The 26,219-nt window shown below is 40.4% G+C and overlaps 1 protein-coding gene across 1 annotated transcript in view; it reads right to left on the bottom strand.

Annotated features, from left to right (window-relative positions):
- Positions 1 to 26,219, bottom strand: part of HEPHL1 (hephaestin like 1) — an 85,421-nt gene that overhangs the window by 45,097 nt on the left and 14,105 nt on the right. The window contains exons 3-9 of the mRNA XM_026505337.4: positions 19,618 to 19,830; positions 18,735 to 18,914; positions 15,015 to 15,269; positions 5,506 to 5,674; positions 3,017 to 3,156; positions 2,734 to 2,865; positions 948 to 1,159 (exon numbers count right to left, since the gene is read on the bottom strand). Of these exons, the coding sequence (XP_026361122.2) occupies positions 948 to 1,159; positions 2,734 to 2,865; positions 3,017 to 3,156; positions 5,506 to 5,674; positions 15,015 to 15,269; positions 18,735 to 18,914; positions 19,618 to 19,830 (1,301 nt within the window). The remainder of the gene's footprint in view (positions 1 to 947; positions 1,160 to 2,733; positions 2,866 to 3,016; positions 3,157 to 5,505; positions 5,675 to 15,014; positions 15,270 to 18,734; positions 18,915 to 19,617; positions 19,831 to 26,219) is intronic.

Raw genomic sequence — 26,219 nt, 5'->3', positions numbered from 1 at the left:
AGTATTTAACTATAGGAAGCAGGGTAGTGTATTAGAAAAACAAACAAAGTTGGAAGCTCAAAGCTTAGTTTCACTACTTACTACTTGGGATATCATTCAGTGTCTCTGGGCCTCCATTTCTTTAGCTTTAAAATAGGAATGGTCATTCTGCTTTGCCTTATATGACTGTTGGGGTACAGTGTAACTGTTCAGTCTTATTACACATGCATTATTGAGGGCCCATTTGGAGGGCCAGTGACACACCGAGCCTCTAATAGACATTTCTAGGATTAGACCTTTGTGCAGGGAAATGAAAATCTGAGGTGGACCCAGACACTTTGCGTCCTCTACCTAGAAATTCCCTGGAGCCCAGAAGTGGGTGCTTATAATGCCAAACATTATAAAATATACCATGTGAATAAATAGTCTTGCTATTTCTGATTGGTGAAGTAAATCGAAATGGTTGCATGATTAGATTTTCCTCCTTTCATCAATGTGTTTAATATCATGTAGACATAGCTTGAAATGCTATACTTTGCCACACTAGTCAGTGCAACCAGCAAAGCCACCAAGTTGGGATTCTAACATGTGGCCAAGTTTGAGAAAACTTGTCCAATAAGAAAGGGTCCCAATTCCTAGTCCATGCAGATCTCTGAAGATTCTAGAATTAAAGCAATGCACAAGGACAGGGACCCACCAAGTTCCAGCCACAACAAACAGAAATCCTGAGTTTCTGGGTGGGCATCTATAACTTTCAGATCTTAAATTTACCTTAAATTTAAATTCAGATCTTAAATTTACAAAAAATAAAATAAAATACTCATTCTGTATCTTAAGTCAATTTTAAGAAGAAGGAGGAAAAACTGCTTTTCATACCTGACACCTTATTATACTCTAATCCCTAGCCATATTACTGCTCTCTCCCACATACAACCCTGAGGAGAATTTAGTGACCTTTGATGGCCTACCTGTGTCCCATCGGCATTGAGAGCACCCTTCTTACAGACTAGTAAGGGCCCCACAAGCCCAGCACTGGTGTCCTGGATGGGTTCCACCGCTGAGAAGTAAAGATAGGTCAGACAGGGGGGATCATCGACTGTTGGGCTTACACTCTCAGGCACCGTCCATTTGTATGTGAAAGTTTCACCTGGCTTCACATGGGCCCCTGGCTTCAGAAATCCTGAGCAGATAAAAGAGACAGTTACTCTCAAAGCAGGAGCCAAGAACATTAAATTTGTCAGACTGGGTCTTCCAGCCCTGGGGTCTCTCTTTGATGATGTCTTTTGTAGAAGGACAGTTGTTTTCACTTATGTATCCTACCAGGGAGGTCACTGCCACAATCTGCTGTTGTATGAGATAGAAACTTGTATCCAAGGGTCATCAGAGATTACATTTAGTGTCTTTGTAGATACTATTTCCTACTCAAATACTAGGTTTAGCAAATATGAGAAGAGTGATAGTTGCCTAACAATTAAATGTAAATCCATAAGCTCTCACTGAATGTCTTAGTATGTGGAATACATTATACTCAGCACTGCAGAGGATACCCCAAAAAGTTAAGCAAGCACCTTATCGTTAAAGCGTTTGAAATCTAGGCTGAACTGGGGAATGAGCCAAATAACCATAAGATAGAAGAAGTAAGTGAAGACACTGGGTGACAAAGCTGGTAAGTGGCAGGTCTGGGATTCAAACCGATGGCTGTCTGATTCCAAAGACTTGGCACTCAGCCTGCTCATTAGATTGCCAAATGAACACGCTGAGTCTCCAGCCAGGCTGAGACCAGAAACTCTCTGCACCTTGTCCAGAGCTTTGCAGAAAGGTGCCCAGTAAGTTTGCTAAGGTAAGCAATAGAAAATATAGACATTTGGGCTGTCACTGGTGGTCTTCCTACACACACACACACACACACACACACACACACACACACACACAGAGTCATTGTGAGCACGTTGACCAAGGAGAGAGTATAGGTAAGAGAGTGTTGCTGCAGGATGGGGGATGATGATGGGTCTGGGGAGGTGGAATTCTCCCTCCATTGCTTCCTTCTCTGTTCCCTTACCATCACCTCAAAGCCTGCTCTGGACTGGGCCTGGCCCCAACCTTGGGCATGATGTATCCCAGACACTCATGTTGTCTGTTGCAGTGATGGGAAAGACTTCAAGGAGACTAGGAGGCTCCCAAGAGCAGTATCATGAGTGGAAGGATCGTTCCTGCAGCCACTGGGCAGAAGCTGCCTTTCTTACATGTAGGGAGTCTGTGCTACCCCCTCTGTGATGGGGAGAGGCCGTATATGATGGTAAGCACAGAAGACTGATTAAAAATAAATATTTGTCAACAGAGACAGAGCAAAGACCATGTGCATGATTTTGATGTCAACCAAACATTGGAAATCAGATTTTATCCTCAGCCTTTATCCACAGAAATCCCCTATAACCTGTGGTTAAAAAGCTCTCTGTCTTAGGGAAGTGAGGGTGACCGTGAACGTAGCTCACTTTAAGATTTAAAAAGGAAAGGAATGAAGATTTCCTAAGACTACTGTAGAGCAGACCCTGCCCTGAATTCTCTCTAGCTCCTTCTGAAGCCCTGTCAGGTGAGAGTCAGTATCTTCATTAGTAGGGAGAAGAGCAAGGCACAAACTCACACAAGCTCCCAGGGCTGGTAAGAAAAGGGGCCAGCATTTGAACCAAATCTATCCAGTTCTAAGTCTTCTGTTCCCTCATTCTCTTTCCTCCCAGAGGCCAGGCTGAGACTCACCATCTATATTTGGGGCTGCATCAGAGGCCTTGTCATAGATCACGCCATGGGGCAAAATACTGTAGACTTTGTCGGCTTTGTTGGCAAAGGTCACTAGCAGGGTATCACCCACCTCTGCCCTGATGACGGGGCCTGAAAGATATCAAGAGTAGCAGGGAGAAGAGGATGAAAAGGGGCAGAAGGAAGTGAATATAGGCAGGAGAAGAAGAGTCATTCCATGTACATATATGCCCCGCTAATGCATCTCCCCCCATTCAAAACATGACAGATGGTTTTATTCTACCAAGAATTCCAAGATGGGCTTCTGCCTCAGAGAGTCTCTTTCTTCGAGTAAAAGTTGCATCAACATACTCCATATACTGAGCCTTCCAATATTTTCCTCCAATTCTGTTGTCCCCTTGTGTGAAGTAGAGCTCGGAGTCACTGTGTAAAGAATAGGAACCTGAGAGCACATCTCTACATATTCACCAGATGTCTTAATCATGGAGCTTCCTTTTATTATCTTTAGCTCATTCACCCACCCATCTCCCCGGGAAAGATGGTCCAGTCTTCAACCAAGTTCCCCGGAATAGTCAGCCAGCCTTGAAAGTCTCCAGAAGGCTGGATGATGGTCAAGCTCATTCCTCTCTTAGCCACCGTACTTTCTTCCCCAGAGGTCCCGCAACCAAAGAAAGCGCAGGTGAACTCCATACTTACTGGAGTTGGAGTTCCAGAACGGTGTTCTACAAAGTAAAGAGCTAACTGGTTTCTTTGCAGGGTAAGTATCCCTCTATCTCTTGCTGATGTCAATATGAATAGTTTCTGCATATAGTAAGCTCTTTGATATCTGGCATGATTAAGGAATGGAGTGTCTAGTTAATCAAATAGTTTAGTCAATGGAGAGTTATTGTATAAGCTATATACGTGAAATACCAAATTCCAAAGTTGTGAACTATGGTGAGGTGAATTCTGATGAGCACTATCTCTAGATACCTTATTTTTGCTGATGGTGCCAGCACTCCTGCAGGTTGGTTTTGTCTTCTCTCTCTGCCTCATCTCCTTATTTTGTTTGTTCATCCTTCCTTCTCTGTACCCTTTTTGCCTCTTTTCCTTGCCTTTCTCCCCGCTGTCACCACCTCCGTACCTGCCCCTGTCACCTTGTGTTTGCAATATTTTACAGAGCTGCAGCTGCACACTCCGCGCCCTCCCTCTGGCCTCAGCTCACTCCGGGTTCGCCCTCAGCATACGCACAGCTACAACATTAATCTCCAAGATGGTTATTTCAACGGCCATTTACCTGCTCTAACATCTTCCTCTTACAGCCGCCAATCTGATAAAGTTCAAAAGGATTATAGGACCTCTGCAGTTGAGATCCAGTTTACCCAATCCTCTCTCCATGGCGCTAGGCAAACCTCCACTCCCCTGCGCAAATCCTCCATCCAATCATTTTGATGTCACTAACCCTGGCATTTAAAATTTCCTTCCTTACGATTCACTTATATAATTTCCACTATTCTTCAAGACTCTGCTCAAGTCCCATTTCCTCCATGAAGTGTTCCCTGGCTGTCTCAGCTCTCTCTGAATGCCCAGAGAACTCACTTGTCTGGACAACTCATCTTAATCTTATTTGCAACTTGCCAAATTACTTCTCTTCTGCACACATGGGTTCTTTCTGACTTGAGGGTGGGAACACTGCCTTAGACCTTCCTGCAACCCTCATGTCAGTTTTTATGTTTGTTTTCACATGTCACATTAAATATCAGTTAAATATAGTTTAATAGTTCATATTTTATAAGGTGCTTCAGAATTCTGGAAGGCTTCTAAGACAAAATTCCCAATGCCAATTCTCATTACTCTGCCTATGGAGAAATACTGGTCAATAGAATGTCAATATCAAACAGGTTCATATATGGTTCATACATATTCTTTAGGTTAGGTTCAAGGGCATTGGTTTGATGGAAGAATGAATAAATGAATAAAATTATGATTAAAGAAATGAAGGGTATCTTATCCATCACAAAGAGAATTTTAAAAACACTCCCTCAAACATAAAAGAGATCATGGGGTAATAATGATCATTCTTGGTATCATACTGCACGTCTTTAAATGCTTTCACAGACACCATTGCACAGGATTCTATAATATAAGTCACAGGAGTCCACATCTACTTAATGAATTGCTAGATTTAATTTGAAAACTACTACATGCTATGGGAGAGAAAATGATTAACAATGACTCAGGGGTCAGGGGAGGCTTCATTTAAGAGGTGACATTAGAATTAGATTTTGAAGGAAAAATAACATTTTGTTGGATAGGAAGGAAAAGGACACTCTGGGTAGAGGGGGTATAACTTATCAGGCTATCCTTGAACCAAAAAGGGTAGCTTTCCTTGGCCAGTTCACCTCCACTGAAAGGGATCCTGTCTTATTCTCTCTTCAAAACTGTCTTTTCCACATGTGCAAAGGCCTTATTCTATTCTCTATCAGCTTAGTATTTCTCATGGCACTTAGCACTGCAATTTGCACCCAAGACGTGCTCAAGAAATGTTTGATGAATGAATGAATGAATGTACTGCTTTGATTTAGGCAGCCAATCATGACACAATAAATACTCTTCCAATTCTCAGCAATAGGTTCTTTAAGGGGCTCAGAACCCTTTAAGTGGTGTCGTTACACCATCTATGGAGTATGTGCTCATAGGAAATGGGCTGGGAATACAAGTGAAGTCACAGGAAAAAGTCTAACAGATGCCTCTCTTAAGAGAAGCTTAGAAACACCAGCAAAGAGTACTTACCTGCCAGAAGCATTTAGGGGAAGACCACTGAATTTGTTATAGCCTTGAGGAGCATAATCCCAAAGAACTTTTTCAGCTGCTATAAAGTAGTGCCTCTGCTGACCCTTCATTTTGGGGTGAGGAATGTCACCTTTGCAGTTACCAACATTGTACTGTCCCAGCATGCCAGCTGCAGAACAGAGGAAAACCACAAGTCAGAGTTTAAGTGCTCACAAAAGAAATCAGACAGGATAAGACTGATAATCTGACTTCGTAAACATTGAAAACTTTTGTACAGAAAATAGGAACTCAACGAAGTTAAAAGTGAAGGATAAATGGTGGGTAAGGGGATACCTTAACACATAGGACAAAAGATTAATATGTGAATATATTTGACAAATAAGAAAGAAGAGAGTAAATCTCCCAATGGAAAAATGGACAAGAGACATCAATAGATTATTCATAAAATCTTTCTAAATACCATTGACCTATAAACACATGAAAAAAAACCAGTTCAAGGTTAATAGTAATCAAGCGACACTATTGGGGGATTGGGAAGATGGCAGATGAGTAGGGGACCCCTTTTTCAGCCGGTCCCCTGAGTCGAGTTGAATAGGTACCAGACCAGCCTGAACATCCACGGAATCAGCCTGAGACGCAGGAAGATACATCTGGATCTCTACAAATGAACATCTCCAGCGCTGAGTATTGAGGTACGAAGCGGGGAGCCGTGAAACCACGCACAGATATCGGAAGATAAATGGAAGGGGGAGGGAGCCACTGCGTTCGGCCCCGGGAAGCATTAGCCACCTGCACGGGGGAGCGGGCGGGCTCACGGACTGGCACCCGCGAGAGAGCAGACTGAGACCATGAGCCGGGGAACGCGCGTGACCAGACTGAAACGGAGCTCCAGTGTGCTCACTGGATTCAGACTGAGACCGGGAGCTCCGGAGCGCGCGCAGGGCGGCTGGCAGCTGGTGGTGTTAGAAACACAAAGGACAGAAACGCGCTGGCCCTGGAAGTGAGGGCTGGGACACCGGGTGTGGGGCGCACATCCCGGGACGCTGCAGGGTTGAGCAGCACCAACACAAACAGAGTTAAAGTGGCCAGAACATCAGTGGAGAACGGGCCGCAATCCCTCTGTTCTGAGACAGAGGCTGAGATTCGGCCGCTGCTGCTCTGACTCTCAGAAGAGGCACAGCAAACCGCCAGGGAAAGCTGCCAGAGAACAAAAGCCTGGAAAGACCGGCTCACAGGGTGCCTATCCCCTACCCCCTCGCATGGGGACACGGAGACTCTACCCAAACAGGGCTGCCTGAGTATCGGCGCGGCAGGCCCCTCCCCCAGAAGGCAGGCTGAAAAATCAAGAAGCCCACATCCCTAAGATCCCTATAAAACAAGGGTGCACGGCCTGGGTCCCAGTCAATAATTTGGGCTCTGGACAACCCCGCAACCTCTCCTCATCAGAATGACAAGAAGGAGAAATCCCCCCCAACAAAGAAAAGACAATGAGTCTGTGGCCTCTGCCACAGAACTAATGGATATGGATATAACCAAATTATCAGAAATGGAATTCAGGGTAACAATGGTCAAGATGATGTGTAGACTTGAAAAAAGTATTAACGAAAATGTTAATGAGAATATAGAATCTCTAAGGGTGGAAATGAGAGCGAATCTGGCAGAAATTAAAAATTCTATGAGCCAAATGCAGTTAAAACTAGAGGCTCTGACGGCCAGGGTCACTGAGGCAGAAGAACATATTAGCGAATTGGAGGATGGGTTAGTAGAAGAAAAAGCGAAAATAGAATCTGGACTTAAAAAAATCCACGCCCACGAATGTAGGTTACGGGAGATCACTGACTCAATGAAACGATCCAATGTCAGAATCATCGGCATCCCCGAGGGGGTGGAGAAAAACAGAGGTCTAGAAGAGATATTTGAACAAACTGTAGCTGAAAACTTCCCTAATCTAGCAAGGGAAACAAACATTCGTTTCCAAGAGGCAGAGAGGACCCCTCCCAAGCTCAACCATGACAGACCTACGCCACGTCACGTCATAGTGCAATTCGCAAATATTAGATCCAAGGATACAGTATTGAAAGCGGCCAGGGCAAAGAAATCTCTCACGGACCAAGGCAAAGGTATCAGAATTATGTGAGACCTGTTTACACAAACCTGAATGAGAGAATGAGAGAAAGGGTTGGGGGGGCATTTTAAAATTACGTCAGGCCTGTCTACACAAACCTGAATGAGGGAATGAGAGAAAGGGTTGGGGGGGCATTTTTAAAGCTCTTTCAGAGAAAAACATGCAGCCAAGGATCCTTTATCCAGCAAGGCTGTCATTCAGAATTGGTGGAGAAATAAAGACCTTCCAGAATCGCCAGTCATTGACCAATTTCGTAACCACAAAACCAGCCCTACAGGAGATATTAAGGGGGGTTCTATAAAGGTAAAAAGGCCCCAAGAGTGATACAGAACAGAAAGTCACAATCGATAGAAACAAAGACTTTACTGGCAACATGGCATCATTAAAATCATCTCTCTTAATATTCAGTCTCAACGTAAATGGCCTGAATGCTCCCATAAAACACCACAGGGTTGCAGATTGGATAAAAAGACATGACCCATCCATTTGCTGTCTACAAGAGACTCATTTTGAACCCAAAGATACTTTCAGACTGAAAGTAAAGGAATGGAATACCATCTTTCACGCAAATGGACCTCAAAAGAAAGCTGGGGTAGCAATTCTCATATCAGATAGATTGGATTTTAAACTAAAGACTATAGTTAGAGACACAGAAGGGCACTATATTATTCTTAAAGGATGTATCCAACAAGTGGATATGACAATTATAAATATATATGCCCCCAACAGGGGAGCAGCAAGATACACAAGCCAACTCTTAACCAGAATAAAGAGACATATAGATAAAAATACACTAATAATAGGGGACCTCAACACCCCACTATCAGAAATAGAACACCCTTGCAAAAACTCAGTAAAGGAACAAAGGCTTTGAATGCCATACTCGACGAGTTGGACCTCATAGATATATATAGAACACTACACCCCAGAACCAAAGAATACTCATTCTATTCTAATGCCCATGGAACATTCTCAAGAATAGACCATGTTCTGCGCCACAAAACAGGTCTCAACCGATACCAAAAGGATGAAATTATTCCCTGCATATTCTCAGACCACAACGCTTTGAAATTGGAACTCAACCACAAGGAAAAATTTGGAAGAAACTCAAACACTTGGAGACTAAGACCATCCTGCTCAGGAATGATTCAATAAACCAGGAAATCAAAAATCAAATTAAACAATTTATGGAGACCAACGAGAATGAAAACACAACAGTCCAAAACCTATGGGATACTGCAAAGGCAGTCCTAAGGGGGAAACACATAGCCATCCAAGCCTCACTCAAAAGAATAGAAAAATCTAAAATGCAGTTTTTATATTCTCACCTCAAGAAGCTGGAACAGCAACAGAGGGACAGGCCTAATCCACGCACAAGGAAGCAGATGACCAAAATTAGAGCAGAAATCAACGAATTAGAAACCAGGAGTACAGTAGAGCAGACCAACAGAACTAGAAGCTGGTTCTTTGAGAGAATTAATAAAATTGACAGACCTCTGGCAAGACTTATCCAAAAGAATAGAGAAAGGACCCAAATTAATAAAATTGTGAATGAAAAAGGAGAGGTCACAACCAACACCAATGAAATTGGAAGGATTATTAGAAACTTTTATCAACAGCTTTATGCCAATAAATTAAGCAATCTGGAAGAGATGGAGGCCTTCCTGGAAACCCATAAACTACCAAGACTGAAACAGGAAGAAATTTATTTTTTATTTATTTTTTATTTTTTTAATTTTTTAAAAAGATTTTATTTATTTATTTGACAGAGATAGAGACAGCCAGCGAGAGAGGGAACACAAGCAGGGGGAGTGGGAGAGGAAGGAGCAGGCTCATAGTGGAGGAGCCTGATGTGGGGCTCGATCCCATAACGCCGGGATCACACCCTGAGCCGAAGGCAGACGCTTAACCGCTGTGCCACCCAGGTGCCCCGAAATTGGTTTTTAAGCAGATAATTAATTATGAAGAGATTGAGTCAGTGATAAACAATTCCAAAAAATAAAACTCCAGGCCCGGATGGTTTTCCTGGGGAATTCTACCAAACATTCAAAGAAGAAATAATACCTATTCTCATAAAGCTATTTCAAAAAATAGAAACAGAAGGAAAGCTACTGAACTCATTCTATGAGGCCAATATTACCTTGATCCCCGAACCAGGCAAAGACCCCAACAAAAAGGAGAATTACAGACCGATTTCCCTAATGAATATGGACACCAAAATCCTCAACAAGATCCTGGCTAATAGAATCCAACTGTACGTTAAAAGGATTATCCATCATGACCAAGTGGGATTCATCCCTGGGATGCAGGGGTGGTACAACATTCGCAAATCTATCAGTGTCTTAGATTTTATCCAGAAACAAAAATTCAGAAATCATATGATTCTCTCAATAGATGCAGAAAAAGCATTTGACAAAGTACAGCATCCTTTCCTGATTAAAACCCTTCAGAGTGTAGGAATAGATGGTACATTTCTCAAGATCATAAAAGCCATCTATGAAAAACCTACAGCAAATATTATTCTCAACGGGGAAAAGCTGGAAGCCTTTCTCTTAAGATCAGGAACACGACAAGGATGCCCACTCTCGCCACTATTATTCAACATAGTACTAGAAGTCCTTGCAACAGCAATCAGGCAACAAAAAGGTATAAAAGTTATCCAAATCGGCAAAGAAGAAGTCAAACTGTCTCTCTTCACAGATGACATGATACTCTATATGGAAAACCCAAAAGAATCCACTCCCAAACTATTAGAAGTTATAGAGCAATTCAGTAATGTGGCGGGATACAAAATCAATGCTCAGAAATCAGTTGCATTTCTATACACGAATAATGAGACTGAAGAAAGAGAAATTAGGGAATCCATCCCATTTACAATGGCACCAAAAACCATACGTTACCTTGGAATTAACTTAACCAGAGACATAAAGGACCTATATTCTAGAAACTATAAATCACTCTTGAAAGACATTGAGGAAGACACAAAAAGATGGAAAAATATTCCATGCTCATGGATCGGAAGAATTAACATAGTTAAAATGTCCATGCTACCCAGAGCAATCTACACTTTCAATGCTATCCCGATCAGAATACTAATGACATTTTTCAAGGAACTGGAACAAATAGTCCTTAAATTTGTATGGAACCGGAAAAGGCCCCGAATCTCCAAGGAACTGTTGAAAAGGAAAAACAAAAGCTGGGGGCATCACAATGCCGGATTTCAAGCTGTACTACAAAGCTGTGATCACAAAGACAGCATGGTACTGGCACAAAAACAGACACATAGACCAATGGAACAGAATAGAGAACCCAGAAATGGACCCTCGGCTCTTTGGGCAACTAATCTTTGATAAAGCAGGAAAAAACATCCAGTGAAAAAAAGACAGTCTCTTCAATAAATGGTACTGGGAAAATTGGACAGCTACATGCAAAAGAATGAAACTTGGCCACTCTGTCACACTGTACACAAAAATAAACTCCAAATGGATGAAAGACCTCAATGTGAGACAGGAATCCATCAAAATCCTGGAGGACAACATAGGCAACAACCTCTATGATATCGGCCAAAGCAACCTTTTTCATGATACATCTCCAAAGGCAAGAGAAACAAAAGATAAAGTGAACATGTGGGACTTCATCAAAATAAAAAGCTTCTGCACAGCCAAGGAAACAATCAAAAAAACGAAGAGGCAGCCCACGGAATGGGAGGATATATTTGCAAATGATGCTACAGATAAAAGACTGGTATCCAAGATCTACAAAGAACTTCTCAAACTCAATACACGAGAAACAAATAAATCATAAAATGGGCAGAAGATACGAACAGAAACTTTTCCAATGAGGACATACAAATGGCCAACAGACACATGAAAAATGTTTAAAATCATTAGCCATCAGGGAAATTCAAATCAAAACCACACTAAGATACCACCTTACACCAGTTAGAATGGCAAAAATTAACAAGGCAGGAAACAGCAATTGCTGGAGAGGATGTGGAGAAAGGGGATCCCTCCTACATTGTTGGTGGGAATGCAGGTTGGTGCAGCCTCTCTGGAAAACAGTGTGGAGGTCCCTTAAAAAGTTAAAAATTGAGCTACCCTATGACCCAGCCATTGCACTACTGGGTATTTACCCCAAAGATACAGACGTAGTGAAGAGAAGGGCCATATGCACCCCAATGTTCATAGCAGCATTGTCCACAATAGCTAAATCGTGGAAGGAGCCGAGATGCCCTTCAACAGATAACTGGATTAAGAAGATGTGGTCCATATATACAATGGAATATTACTCAGCCATCAGAAAGAACGATTACCCAACATTTGCAGCAACATGGACAGGACTGGAGGAGATTATGCTAAGTGAAATAAGTCAAGCAGAGAAAGACAATTATCATATGATTTCTCTCATCTATGGAACATAAGAACTAGGAAGATCGGTAGGGGAAGAAAGAGATAAAGAAAGGGTGGGGTAATCAGAAGGGGGAATGAAGCATGAGAGACTATGGACTCTGGGAAACAAACTGAGGGCTTCAGAGGGGAGGGGGGAATGGGATAGACTGGTGATGGGTAGTAAGGAGGGCATGTATTGCATGGTGCACTGGGTGTTATACGCAACTAATGAATCATCGAACTTTGCATCAGAAACCAGGGATGTACTGTATGGTGACTAACATAATATAATAAAAAAACATTAAAAAAAATCAAGTGACAGTATTGCCCATTTATCAGATTGGTAAAGATTTAGAACCATTAATATTTCTCAGTGTTGGCAGATGAATGGGAATGCTCACACACTAAGGGTAAAGAGTAAAGGGAATTTGGCAATGCATGTTGTTCCATAGCTTTAAGAGAAAAATCAAACTCTTTGACCTAAAAATTCTAAATCTAAGAGTTTTCCTAAAGAAATATCAGACAAAACTGTAACATAGCTGTAAACTGAAGTTTTTTAGTATGGTTTATGATAGTCCCCCCCAAAATGGGGGAAAATACAAGTGTTAAGCAAGAGATACTGGTTGGGTAAATCGTGATCTCCTTTGAAAGGACATTGGGAAGATTAACAATGATGAAGTGGCTCTATATTCACTAACATGGAAATATATTTCTGGCATATCAATAAGTGGGAAAAGTAAGATAAAGGGCAGTATTAATAGATACATTTTATAAGTAACATGCACTTATGTACAAAGGTCTAAAAATAGAGGGAGAATGTTCCCCAAAATGTAACACCATTATCCTAAAACAGGATTGCTGATTTTAAAAATTAAGTGTATTTCCTAATTTTCTATGATAATTTTTTTCTGAGGGTATGGACAATTCAGGGAATATTATATTTCAGTAATGTATAAACACCAGCTATGTCCACAACCACTGGCCATGCTTAGCAATCTTACTAGTCTCAAATAGCTGCTAAAGCCTTGATTTTATTTGTCCACTTTATTTTTTTTTATTAATAATGATTTTTTATTATATTATGTTAGTCACCATACAGTACATCCCCGGTTTTCGATGTAAGGCTCGATGATTCATTAGTTGTGTATAACACCCAGTGCACCATGCAATATGTGCCCTCCTTACTACCCATCACCGGTCTATCCCATTCCCCCACCCCCCTCCCCTCTGTAGCCCTCAGTTTGTTTCTCATAGTCCATAGTCTCTCATGATTTTAAAACTAGTTTCTCCCTACATATAACAGCATGAGAACCTGTAAGAATAGGGATCTTGCGGTATGAACGCTTAATATCTGCCCTCTTAGGAAATTTCAAGTACACTCGACAGTATTGACCATAGTCATTCTGCTGTACGTTAGGTCTCCAGAACTCATTCATCTTGCATAACTTTCTACTCTTTGAGATCTCAAGTGTTCTCAGCATGGGCGCACATACATACAGTTAACCATGCGAGGTCATGGGTATGTTAATTAGTTTGAGTGCAGTGAAGTGTTCACAGTATGCATATACCAAAATACCAAGTTGCACATCTTAAATATATGCAATTCCTATGTGTCAATTATACCTCAACAAAACTGGGAGGAAATAAGAATGGGAATCTTGTCTTTATCATCTTTGTCTTCCCAGAACAGTATCTGGTACATGTTTACTGACCCACTGAACATTTGTTGAATTGAATTTAATTGGAATAACCCAGCTGACTAATGTTAAGATTAGCTGCTTAAGGTTGACGGGAACAAGAATGTGTTATCAAAGCTGCCCTGGAGAGTAGCATCCCTGTACCTGCTGGTGACTGTGGGTAGTGAGACAGTATCCAAATTTAATTACACATTATTTCTTCTGTGTCTATTCTATGGACACCTTTTTTTTTTCTATTTTGTTTTCACCATCTTAGGCCAGACCTTTTCTATGTCTAACTCTAATGTTGACAATGTTTCCTAACTAGCATCCAGTGGCCAGAATCTCTCCATCAAATCTTCTCTGCACACAGGTATCATACTTATCTTCCTAAATTGCTGCACTGATTATGTCACTGGTATGCCTAAGGATCTGGAAGAACCCACCTGGCCTTCCAGACACAGTGCTGACTCCTTAGCCTTGCCCTTCAAATCTCCTCCCACTAGGCTCTGCCTCTAGGCTTCTTTCTTATCACTCTTCTGCCATAAGCCTAGGGTCCAGCTGAGGAGAGACCCATTCTGTGTGGTCCCAAGGGACCAAGACTAAGTCATTCAACAGGCATTTAAGTAAAAAAAAATTGTTTATCATGTAAATCATAGGATTTTGCAACTATCATTGGATCTTGTCTCAATATAAGGAAGAACATTCTAACACAGCAGCTCAGAGATGAAATGGGCTGCTACAATTACTTAAAAGAGATGTCTAGAAGGAAATTGAAGAATTAGATGGTGGGTTGGTCCAGATTATGTATAAATTTCTCTCCAATGCTAAAATATTATTATTCTGTTTACAGTTGCTTATGTAGAACATGTCTTTTTCCTGGTTCATGGTGCTTCCTCTGCCTGGAAAGCCTTTCTTCCCTTCTTCATCTGTTCAACTCCTACCCATATTTCAGGACTCAGATTAGGAGCCAATGCCTCAAGAAGTCCCTCTGTTGTTCCAGAGAAGTGACTATAGGAAACAAAGAGCATTTATCTTTCTGCCTCAAATTTTATTGATTTATAAATGTCTAAGTCTAGCTACTAGACCATAGTCTCCTTGAAGTTCTTACCATTTCTTTCATTCACCTCCCACCTTTTTCATAGGGAGTTGATGAATAAATATCTGTTGATAGGATGGCAAATAAATGAGCATTGTACATTTTCCTCTATATTCAATATTTAATTAAATATAATACAAGAACCTATCTAACAACAGACAGTGAATGAGCATCATTGACTCTAAACATCCACACACTACACTGGTCTTTGTCCTTTTTACCTTGTAGGTGATCACTAACTTGGCAAGTTATCATCCACTTCCCAGGATTCTCGACTACCATTTCTGTTGTCAGGAAGGTGGCTGGGAACAGGTTGATGACATCAGTCCGGTGCCCTCTGCTGATGAAGGTGTTACCATAAAAATAGATGGAATGGATATCTATCTCATTCCCCATTCCATAGAGGTGCCAGGACACCGATTCACCAACACACATCTCAGGCTCAGGGAGGTTTCCAAAGAGGTATCCATTGAGGGCTGAAAAACAGAAACACACTGGTGGAAGAGACTCCCCTGTAGAGGTGGTAACACATTCTCTAGCAGAGCTGAAAAATTATCGCTGATCATTGGTTGTAATGTTTTTGTGCAGAAAAGCATGGCTTCTTTCATAAACTATAGTTCCAGAAAGGAATGAAAGGTATTAGGTTTTTCAAGGGAAAAGCACTCAATAAAAGTGGAGATGAGGGGCACCTGGGTGGCACAGCGGTTAAGCGTTTGCCTTCAGCTCAGGGCATGATCCTGGCATTATGGGATCGAGCCCCGCATCAGGCTCTTCCGCTATGAGCCTGCTTCTTGCTCTCCCACTCCCCCTGCTTGTGTTCCCTCTCTCGCTGGCTGTCTCTATCTCTGTAGAATAAATAAAATCTTTAAAAAAAAAAAAAGTGGAGATGAGCACACAGGAAAACAGCCTTGGAGCTGCTGTATGAACACAATAATGGGGTCAGGAGAAAAGAGAGCAGTGCTCAGACTTTCAGGATGGCTTAGCCACTTCTCGAGGTTCCTTCATTTTCATACCAGACTTCCCTACAGGACTCTGTTCCCTGACATTAGAAACCCTGTCTCACTCATTTCACAGCCGAAAAGCAGGCACATAGTAGCTACCTAATTTAAGTAGCCGAAGTGAGCAGCAAAAAGGAAAGCAGGGAGAAAAAAACATTGTTACTAAGTCTGGCTGGGGCAGCATCTAATTGATTCAACTCATGCTGGAAGTCTGAGACCTAGTCTTTTGAATCACCTGAAGGGCAGCCAGGACTTGACCAAGTGCAGAAGAAAACTTGATTCCAGGTTTTAAAAAGTCATAACATTACTTCTTAAGTTCAAACTGAGTTTTAAAAAAATAATTGTTACTAAGATAATAATGATTAAGACAGCACAATTGATTCTAAACAATTTTAGTAAATTTAAATAAATTTATCAAAAATTTTATATTGATTGAGTATCTTCTATGGACTAATATTTGCCGTTTTTTTTTTTTAAGTTGATGTTTTTCTATTCTTGGTTAGGTCTCCTTTACTAGTTCGAAGAAGATGGATTGTTTACAAACACCTACTTCAGTATACAGGCTGAGTTTTACTTTTTATTTTTATTTATTTATTTTTAAAGATTTTATTTATTTCTTTATTTTAGAAAGAGTGTGAGAGAATATCCAGCAGACTCCAAGCTGAGTCTGGAGCCCAACGAGGAGCTCGATCCCACAACCACAAGATCAGTTGAAACCAAAAGTTGGATGCCTAACTGACTGAGCCACCCAGGTGCCCCTACTTTTTATTTATTTTTTTTAAGAGTTTATTTTTAAGTCATCTCTACACCCAGTGTGGGGCTCAAACTTACAACCCTGAGATCAAGAATCACATGCTCTACCAACTAAGCCAGCCAGGTGCCCCCAGGCTGATTTTTATTTTAAATACAGTCTATATTTGCTTGTGTAATTGATTCCTTTTTTGTTGGACATTTTCATTTGAAAGAGTAAAAGGAATTATGTGAGCAGCTGAGTTGTAAACCATCACAGTAGTCTTCAGCAAGATTTGAGATCATTGCCACCATTTTGTAAAGCATAGGGATAAAAGTTGACTGGACACAACAATGTTTCGAATTTAGGTCTTTGTTTATTCCATCCTTCACTTCCTTCCCTGCCTCCCTCCCTTCTCTCCTTTACTTCTTCCCTCCTAAAAGATTTTCCAAACACCCCCCTTACACAAGGTGCTGAAATACCACTAGAAAGAACAGAGACCTGCACTGAGGGTTACAGAAGGGAGGGGGTGGGCAGGTGGGGTAACGGGGTGATGGGTATTAAGGAGGGCACATGTGGTGATGAGCACTGGGTGTTATAGGCAACTAATGAATCATTGAATACTACATCAAAAACTAATGATATGTTGGCTAGTTTAATATAATAAAAACAAACAAATAAATAAAATTAAAATAAACATGATTATCTTTTGAAGAGAAAAAAAATAAAGGAATGGGAGGTAACTAAAAAAAAAAAAACCAAAGAAAAAAAGAAAGAACAGAGAGGATGTGCGATGCAGCAGAAATCGTCAGTATATGGTCACTCACACCTAGACACACTTTGGAATCAAACACAACCAAACTAACATTTATTTGCTCTGGGGCTTCTCTCTCAGCTTCTCTCAGGCACTTCTGGCCCTAAATATCACTTCGACCTTAGGCAAGTCATAGATAGTCTCTTCACTTCAGTTTCTTCACCTGTAAAATGAGGGAGGTCCGATATCTTCAGCTCCTTCCCTCTCTCCTATGATTTTATAACTACACTGATGCTGCTTGTTTAGGAGGATTCTGAGAGACAGACAAGCAAATATGGAGGAAATTTATCAATGAATGACATGGGGCATTTGTTTACCCTGAAGATGTTCTTTATGTTTACTAGAATTCTCTGGGAAAATAGAGAAATGAGACTACTTATCCCCAAGTCCTAAAATTCTGTATTAAGCCACTACTCTGCAAAACAGATGTGGGTAAGTGGTCTGTCTGAATGGAGAGGATAACTAAAGAAATTCACTATTTTCGAATATGGTATCTGGCACATAGTGAATGTTCAATAAATGTTGATTGAAAGATTGTCTGGGAGGCTGGGTGGCTCAGTCGGTTAAGCATCCAACTCTTGATCTCAGCTCAGGTCATGGTCAATCATGAGATTGAGCCTTTGTTGGGCTCCATGCTGGGCATGAAGCCTGCTTAAGATTCTCTCTCTCTTTCTCTCTCTCAAAAAAAAAAAAAAAAAAAATTAAAAATTAAAAATTAAAAAAAAAGAATAGCTGGGAAATATAACAAATTCACAAGTGTGTATTTAAACACAGTATACAGCATAGTTTTTGAAATTTAGCTGTCACTCCGAAAATGGTTACTGGATAAATGTAAAAAGTTGCAAACCACAGGATTGTTACATGATGACAATTCATTCTCCTTTCTCCTGTCAATATAAAACCACCCATCCTCTCTAGGCTCACCTTCTTTCCTAATTATAACATTAATCCTTCCATTTTCCATACCATAGCTTGTCATACCCCATTTAGCTGATATCTATTGCCTCATCTCTTCTCAGATTTTTTTTAAAGATTTTATTTATTTATTTAACAGAGACAGAGACAGCCAGCGAGGGAGGGAACACAAGCAGGGGGAGTGGGAGAGGAAGAAGCAGGCTCACAGCGGAGGAGCCCAATGTGGGACTCGATCCCGGAACGCCGGGATCACGCCCTGAGCCGAAGGCAGACGCTTAACGACTGCACCACTCAAGCACCCCTCTTCTCAGATTGTTTAATGTTCTGATATGGATTGCATTTCATATCACTTTCTAACCATTTTTATCACTGAGTTATCAATCCTAGAAAACCAGGTTGAACATTTCTGTGTTTCTTCACCCCTCGTAGTAGCAGAGCCACAAAAAGCATTCAGTATATATTTGTTAACACAGGAGACACTCACCATGCATTTTGTTACTTCTCTGGAAAACAGCATCTTTTTTGTCAACTGAATCAGGGTCAGTGCAGAAATGTTTGATATTTTCATCAAGGTACCAGCTTTGATTTTCATCAACCAGAGTAAACATTATAATGAACTCTCGGTCCACATCTGTCCTTGTCCCTGAATATTTATTCAGGACACCTATTGGGGGGAACATCCAAAGGAGTGGAGAAAAAAGTTCAAAGTGAATTAAATCAAGATGAGTTTTGCCTCTTGCCAATTGTATCAGGTAAATTTGAAGTCAGTCAAAGAGTAACCACAACATGAAAGCAGCAAGGATTTTAACAGAAATTACAGAGTTGCAGAAGAGAAAAGTCATAAAACAGAAGCTTTCACAACCACAGACTTGAAAACCTTGCTCCTGAAGGGAGCCAGTGTTACTGACAACACGTGTTAGACACACTAACACGATTAATGGGGAACAAAATCACAAAGTGATTATGCAGGTGAAATATCAAAGCAAAAGCAAACCTGGCCATTTGGTTACATTCTTCACTTCCCTATGTGCGGTGTCGGGCTCACATGAATGGCTATCGATATGATATGTCCCTGGTTTTTTTTTTTTTTAAAGCATATAAGTTTCAGAATGTGATGATGGTTCCTTGACAGAAGTCTGAATTATTGTCCCTGCTGTGGTGTCAGGATGACCTACATTAGAAGAATCTCCCCGATCTTACAGAAAGCTTGTAAGAAAAGGCACCTTCTATATGGAGCAAAGGAGGGAGGCAAAACAAGTCCCAAAATTTACACACCTTTTAACACATCTGGGAAAAGGCTTCTGTGTGTGTGTGTGTGTGTGTGTGTGTGTGTGTGTGTGTGTTGGGGGGGTGGAGGGGGTCCTTACCTTCCTTGCACACCAGCAGCGGGCCAATTAAGCCAGAGCAGATATCCTTAGGAGCGTCAATGTGTGAATGGTACACCCAGGTCAGACAATTGGCATCCGCGGGAGCAGGGGCATATTCTTCTCTCACTGGCCAGACATAGGTGTAGTTTCTGCCAGGAGGAACCATATCATCATTCTTATTCCTTCCAGATGTTCCATCTGGGTATAGGGCTCCTTCCAAGAAAAGATAAAACATAGTTAACATACAGAGATCACATGCTATAGTGGGCAGGGCCAGAGCTTTGGAATCAAATGCCTATGAATTAAAATTTATTTCCCATGGGATTGAGGCAAGTTACTTAAACTCTCAGTGCCTTGGTTTTCTATCAGTGAAGCTAGAATGTTGATATCTACCCCACAGGGATGTGAAAACTAGCTGACAAAATGTATATAAAGTGTCCTGCACAAAACCAGATGCTTAATAAATGTTCGTAAGGACCCCTCCTGATGGGCCTCTTGTACCAATCAGGAAGATTTGAATCTACCTCACTTAACATCAATTCAAGAAGCAAAGGAGAGTAGAGCCAATAGGTTAAACATCTGACTGGCTCAGATCATGATCTAGGAGCTTTGGGATCAAGTCCTGCGCCAGGCTCCCTGCTCAGTGGGGAGTCTGCCTCTCCCTCTCCCTCTGCCCCTTCCCTCCACTCGTGCTCTCTCTCTCTCTCAAATAATAAATAAAATCTTTTTTAAAAAAAGAAGGAAAGAAACAGTAGAAAAAATAATGAAATTCTTGGCCACTTATTACAGATTCAGCACCTGTTTGAGTTCTCACGAAAGATAGGAAGGAAGAGTAAGACATTCACCTTTCCTCCAGAGATCTTACAGTTCTGTTGAGCCGACCAGAATGGGACAACTGGAGAGTAAAATAGGGTGACGTGTTGAACATAATTGGGGTTTTGCTAGGTGTGGGGGAGTCTACCACAGGGGGGTAGGGGTGCATAGGCATGGCATTCTCCTTCTCTGTTTTGTAAACTAAGATTGCATAAGATCTTTCAATTAAGGAAAGTCCACTGCTAAAACTAGTTTGATAACCACCTGGATAGAAGGTAGGGTCCCGGAAGGACTGGGAGGAGCTGGATGGCACTGGGAAGAAGGCTGGAGGGTCCAAGGGGCTGAGGAGATGGATGTAGACACACTCCAAGTTCATTCTCCATTGTTTCACTTGTTCACCAATCCATTCAACAAACCTGCAATCCTGAACTCCGTGGACTAGGTCGGTTTTTTAAAATTTATTCATACAGAGAGAAGGGCAGTAGAGCCAATGGTTAAGTTCTGAGCCATTGAATTTAGACTGCCTGGAATCAAATTCTATCTCCATCACTTGTTAGCTGTAACTTGGGCAATTTCCTTCTCTTCTAGGAGGCTTAGATTCTTATCTGTAAGAGGATGATAATTATCATACCTATCTCATAGAGTTGTTGAGGCTTACATGACGTAAGATCTACAATACATTTAGCGCAGCACCTGGCATATCGTAAGCTTTCAATAAACATCAGTTATTCATTCATGGCACTTGCCCAAGGTTTTAATTATATGTGTATAATATTGTATATATAATTTTTTGATTAATATCTGTCTCTCATGTTAGACTGTAATTTCCACAAAAACCAGGTTTCTTTTTGTTCATAATTTTATATGCAAGGTCTACCCCAGTGCTTAGTGTAGTGGGTACTCAGTACATATCTGTTGAATAAAATAATGAATGAGTGGCATGACTGTACACCATACACCAAAGCCTTGTGAATAAAATGCATGGCTTGGAAGCTTCTGAATTTATATATGGAGAGACTGAGAGTCAGTAGCTGGGGGAGGGTGGGTGAACAGTGGACTTGTCTAGAGGCTTCAACTGAGATCACTCATTTTGCTTTGATTATATGATACAAATCAGTACAAATACTAATTTCTCTAGAGACTCTTTTATTCACAATTTATTTATGTGCTTTCTGTTTGCTCATTATTATTAGGAGGTATTGATGGCTATTATTGAAAGGAAGGGCTAGAGTCCACAAACAAATCCTTAGTGTCACCACTCAAGGTGAGGAAGATCATTTAGAATCCAAACTATACTGTAAACATGAAGTAAAAAGTGATTTGGAGTGGGTAGCTTATTAAGTTGTTCTGAAAGTCATTCCCAGGAAGGGATTTTGATTTGTCAAAGGTTTTGAGCAATGGCAACTTTAACAATATAAGAATATTTTTAAACCATTCATTTGGTTTTATGTAATCTAGAATGTGTGGGCTTTTAGAAATTAAAATATACAAGTTTTCACCCCATCGGGTTTGAAAATATTGAGGATTGGTGAAGTTGTAGGAGAAACAGGCCAGCTCATAAACAAATGGAAGAAGAGTAAATGTGCAATTTTTTGGAGGACAATTTGCCAATTTGTATTGAAAGAAAGAAAGAAGAAAGAGTATATGAATATACCAGCAATTTTACTTTTAAGAATTTACTCTAGACAGGGCACCTGGGTGGCTCAGTCATTGAGCGTTTGCCTTTGGCTCAGGGCGTGATCCCGGCGTTCTGGGATCGAGCCCCACATCAGGATCCTTTGCTGGGAGCCTGCTTCTTTCTCTCCCACTCCCCCTGCTTGTGTTCCCTCTCTCTCTGGCTGTCTCTCTCTGTCAAATAAATAAATAAAATCTTAAAAAAAAAAAAGAATTTACTCTAGAAACATCCTTGAAAATGTTCTTCAAAATACATGAATTGGAATATTCATTGTAGAATTGCTGGTATCAACCCCAAACTGAAAGCAACCTAACAATCATCATCAATCATTGATAATCATCAATGTACTAGACTGATACATTCATATGACAGGACATTGCACAACTGTTAAAAGTAGGTCTTTCTATGTGTGCTAATATGAGAAAATCTCCAAGATGAAGTAAAAACAAAAAACAGAGAATACATAACAGCATTACAGTATAATCTCTTTTGTACAAATGAACAAGAATACAGATACACATAACCACACACATACAAATATATGTGTAGAAAATTTTCTAAGGGAAATTTACAAGACATTTTTAAAGGTGATTGCTTTTCAGAGAAGAGACAAGTAAGAATTTTTACTTTTCTTATTATACCTCTCTGTACTCTTTAAATTTTCTTTTTTTTTTTAAGATTTTATTTATTTGTCAGAGAGAGAGACAGAAGACAAGCAGGGAGAGCAGCAGAGGGAGAGGGAGAAGCAGGCTCCCCGCTGAGCAGGGAGCCCGACGTGGGGCTCAATCCCAGGACCCTGGGATCATGACCTGAGCCAAAGGCAGACGCTTAACCAACAGAGCCACCCAGGTGCTCCTAAAATTTTCTAACCATGTTCATATACTACATTTCATTTAATCTTTGGTTTTGAGCTCATTTTAGTGGATAAGTAGGGAATCAGAATGTGAAACATTTACCCCTTCTTTATGCTTTTCTGAATTTAAAAAAACCAATAAAATTTATTTTTAAATAGTCCTAATACTTAACTATGTTTCATACGGAGACCAAGAAAGCACTAGCTAATTCCATTATTAAGTGAGCTATTGTATGTAAGAGCTCTAGCATAGACATTGATAAACTAAGAACTGCTTAATCAGGGTTAATCCCACCTACGGACTTCTTCTGACTTCATTCTCAACCACTCCCCAGATGAACTTAGAAGCAACAACTATGTATTTATTCATTTTTGCAGCCCCAGTATCCACCATTGGGTCTAGTTCACAGTAAACACTAAGCTGAATTGAGCAGGGAATTTCAGACTAGTAAACTTGCAATGGTAGCCAAGAGAAAAATTCATTGAAAGAGAATGGGGAGGTCAGCAAATCCTCTCCCCCAAAAGTAACGTAAAGTTGAATGAAATTGAGAAAACCAACCATTTCATTGCTCTGGAAATCAAATAAAGTCACCCAGCAATGTTTATGCTTGAAAAATTGCTGAACATCAGTTATTTGCCTACTCCTAGCTGACTCTAATGCTGTGTGCTTGCAAAGAGGAGAAGCAAAAGGCCCAGCAAAAACTAAAATCCAAGGCAGACAAAAACCACCTAAACTTTGAATGGCTTCTCTATCCACCCACAATTCTAACTACAGAGAATTGAGGACTTCCTGATGCTTAAACACAACCTCTCTCCAAGCATTTTCTGACTTCAAAGCTAAGCAGATTTAGAGGTGACCCCTTAGAAGCCAGCCTTGTAAATAAAAACAAGAAAAAGAAGGAAAAAAAAAAGCAGAAACCTTGGTGGCCTCACACTATAAGGAAGACAGATTTCCTGGATTTAGCCCAGGCAAGTTACTAAACAGAAAAGCAAACCAACAGCAAAAATAACCTTGGATGAGGGAAGGATTTGAATCCAGAGTTGCTTCAATATATGCTTAAAATTTTCCAGTTTTCAACAACAAGAACAATAACAAAATGAGGCATACAAAGAAACAAGAAAGTGTGACTCATTCTTAGAGAAAAAAAAAGCAGCCAATAGAAATTATCTCTAAGTGTCTCTAGATGTGAAATTTAGCAGATAAAAGCTTTAAAGCAGCTATTATAAAAATGTTCAAGCAATTGAAAGACATCATGTTTAAATAATTAAAGTAGGACATAATGATTCAACAAATGGAAAAACCTCAACAAGGAGGTAGAAATTATAAAAAGAACAAAGTTGGAGTTTTGGCCTTGAAAAGTACAATAAATAATATAAAATTCACTAGAGGGTCTTGACAACAGACTCAAGATGACAAAAGAATCAGTGAATTTGAATATAGAGCAACAGAACTATCCTATCTGAAAAAGGTGGGGGGAGATCGAAGAAAATAAACAAAACCTCAGAGACCTGTGGGTCAACATCAAGCGTATTAACATGTGTAATAGTAGCCTGCCAAAGGAAAAAAGAAAGAAAAAGGGACAGGAAAAAAAAAAGTTTGTAGAAATAATGGCCCAAAGTTTTCCAAATTTGATGGAAAACATTAATCTACACATCAAAGAAGCATAATGAACCACAAGTAGAATAAATACGAAGAATCTATACATAGATGCATTGTTGTCAAATTGTTAGGAAAAAACAGCAGAGAGGTAATATTGAAAGTGGGATAAAAATGATTCGTCACATACACAGGCGCATTGACATGATTAATGGTTGACTTCCCATCTGAATATTGGAGACGAGAAGACGGGGATGACATACTCAAAGTGCTGGGGGTGGGGGGAATACAAATGGAGAATACCATCTCCAGCAAACTACCCCTCAAAAAAGGAAGGTAAAGTAAAGATGTTCTAGAGAAACAAAGACTTAGTTTATTGTTAGCAGACCTGTCTAGCATTGGCTAGCATCTTCAGGACAATATTTAATAATAGCAGTGAGAGCAGACATTCTTGTTCTTATTCCCAGTCTTATTATTCCCAGTCTTATGAAGAAAGCATTCAGTCTCCCTCCCGTTAAGGGTGATGTTAGCTGTGGGTTTTTCTTAGATAAACTTTATCAGGATGAGTAAGTGCCTGTCTATTCCTAGTTTGTTGGAAATTTTTAATTTGGTAAGTACTAGATTCTGTTAAATGCCTTTCTGCCCATTTGAAATGATCATGTGGTTTCTGTCCTTTATTATGTTGTATTACATTCATTTAATTTTTTTAAAATTTTTTTTAAGGGAGAGAGAGAGAGCATGAGTGCATGAGCAGGGTGGGAGGGAGGGGCAAAGGCAGAGGGAGAGAGAATCTTTTTTTTTTTAAAGATTTTATTTATTTATTCGACACATAGAGACAGCCAGCGAGAGAGGGAACACAAGCAGGGGGAGTGGGAGAGGAAGAAGCAGGCTCATAGTGGAAGAGCCTGATGTGGGGCTCGATCCCGTAACGCCGGGATCACACCCTGAGCCGAAGGAAGCCACTTAACCGCTGTGTCACCCAGGCGCCCCAGAGGGAGAGAGAATCTTAAGCAGGCTCCACCCTCAGCACAGAGCCTGACCCAGGGCTCCATCTCACAACCCTGAGATCATGACCTGAGCCAAAATGAGGAGTCAGATGCTTAACTGACTGAGTCACCCAGGCACCTTGACATTCATTTACTTTTGAGTGTTAAACCAACCTTCCCATAATAGGATAAATTCTATTTGGTCATGATGCATAACTCTCCTTATATGTTGCTGAAGTCAGTGTGCTAATATTAAGAATTTTTTTGTCTACATTCATGAGGAATATTGGTCTGTAGTTTTCTTGTGATGTCTTTATCTGACTTTGGTATCAAGATGATGTTTGCCTCATAGAATGAATTTGGAAGTATTCCTCTCTCTATTTCCTGAAAGATTTTGTAAAGGATTGGCGTTATTATTATTATTATTTTAGTAGTTGATAGAATTTATAAATGAAACCATCTGAGTTTGGGTTTTTCTTTTAGGGAAGATTTTTAATTGCTAATTCCATTTCTTTACATTATATAGGTCTGTTCAAATTTTTATTTATCCTTAAGTCAGTTTGGGTAATTTTTGTCTTTCTAGGAATTTGTCAGTTTCATTTAAGTTGTCTAGCATTTTGGCATAAAATTGTTTATAATCCTCCCTTATAATCCTTTTAATTTTTGTATGGTCAAAGT

This window comes from Ursus arctos, unplaced genomic scaffold, assembly GCF_023065955.2.
Source record: "Ursus arctos isolate Adak ecotype North America unplaced genomic scaffold, UrsArc2.0 scaffold_22, whole genome shotgun sequence".
Classification (NCBI taxonomy): Eukaryota; Metazoa; Chordata; class Mammalia; order Carnivora; family Ursidae; genus Ursus; species Ursus arctos.
The sequence above is the reverse complement of the archived record's forward strand: the minus strand, read 5'-3'. Positions and strand labels throughout refer to the sequence as shown.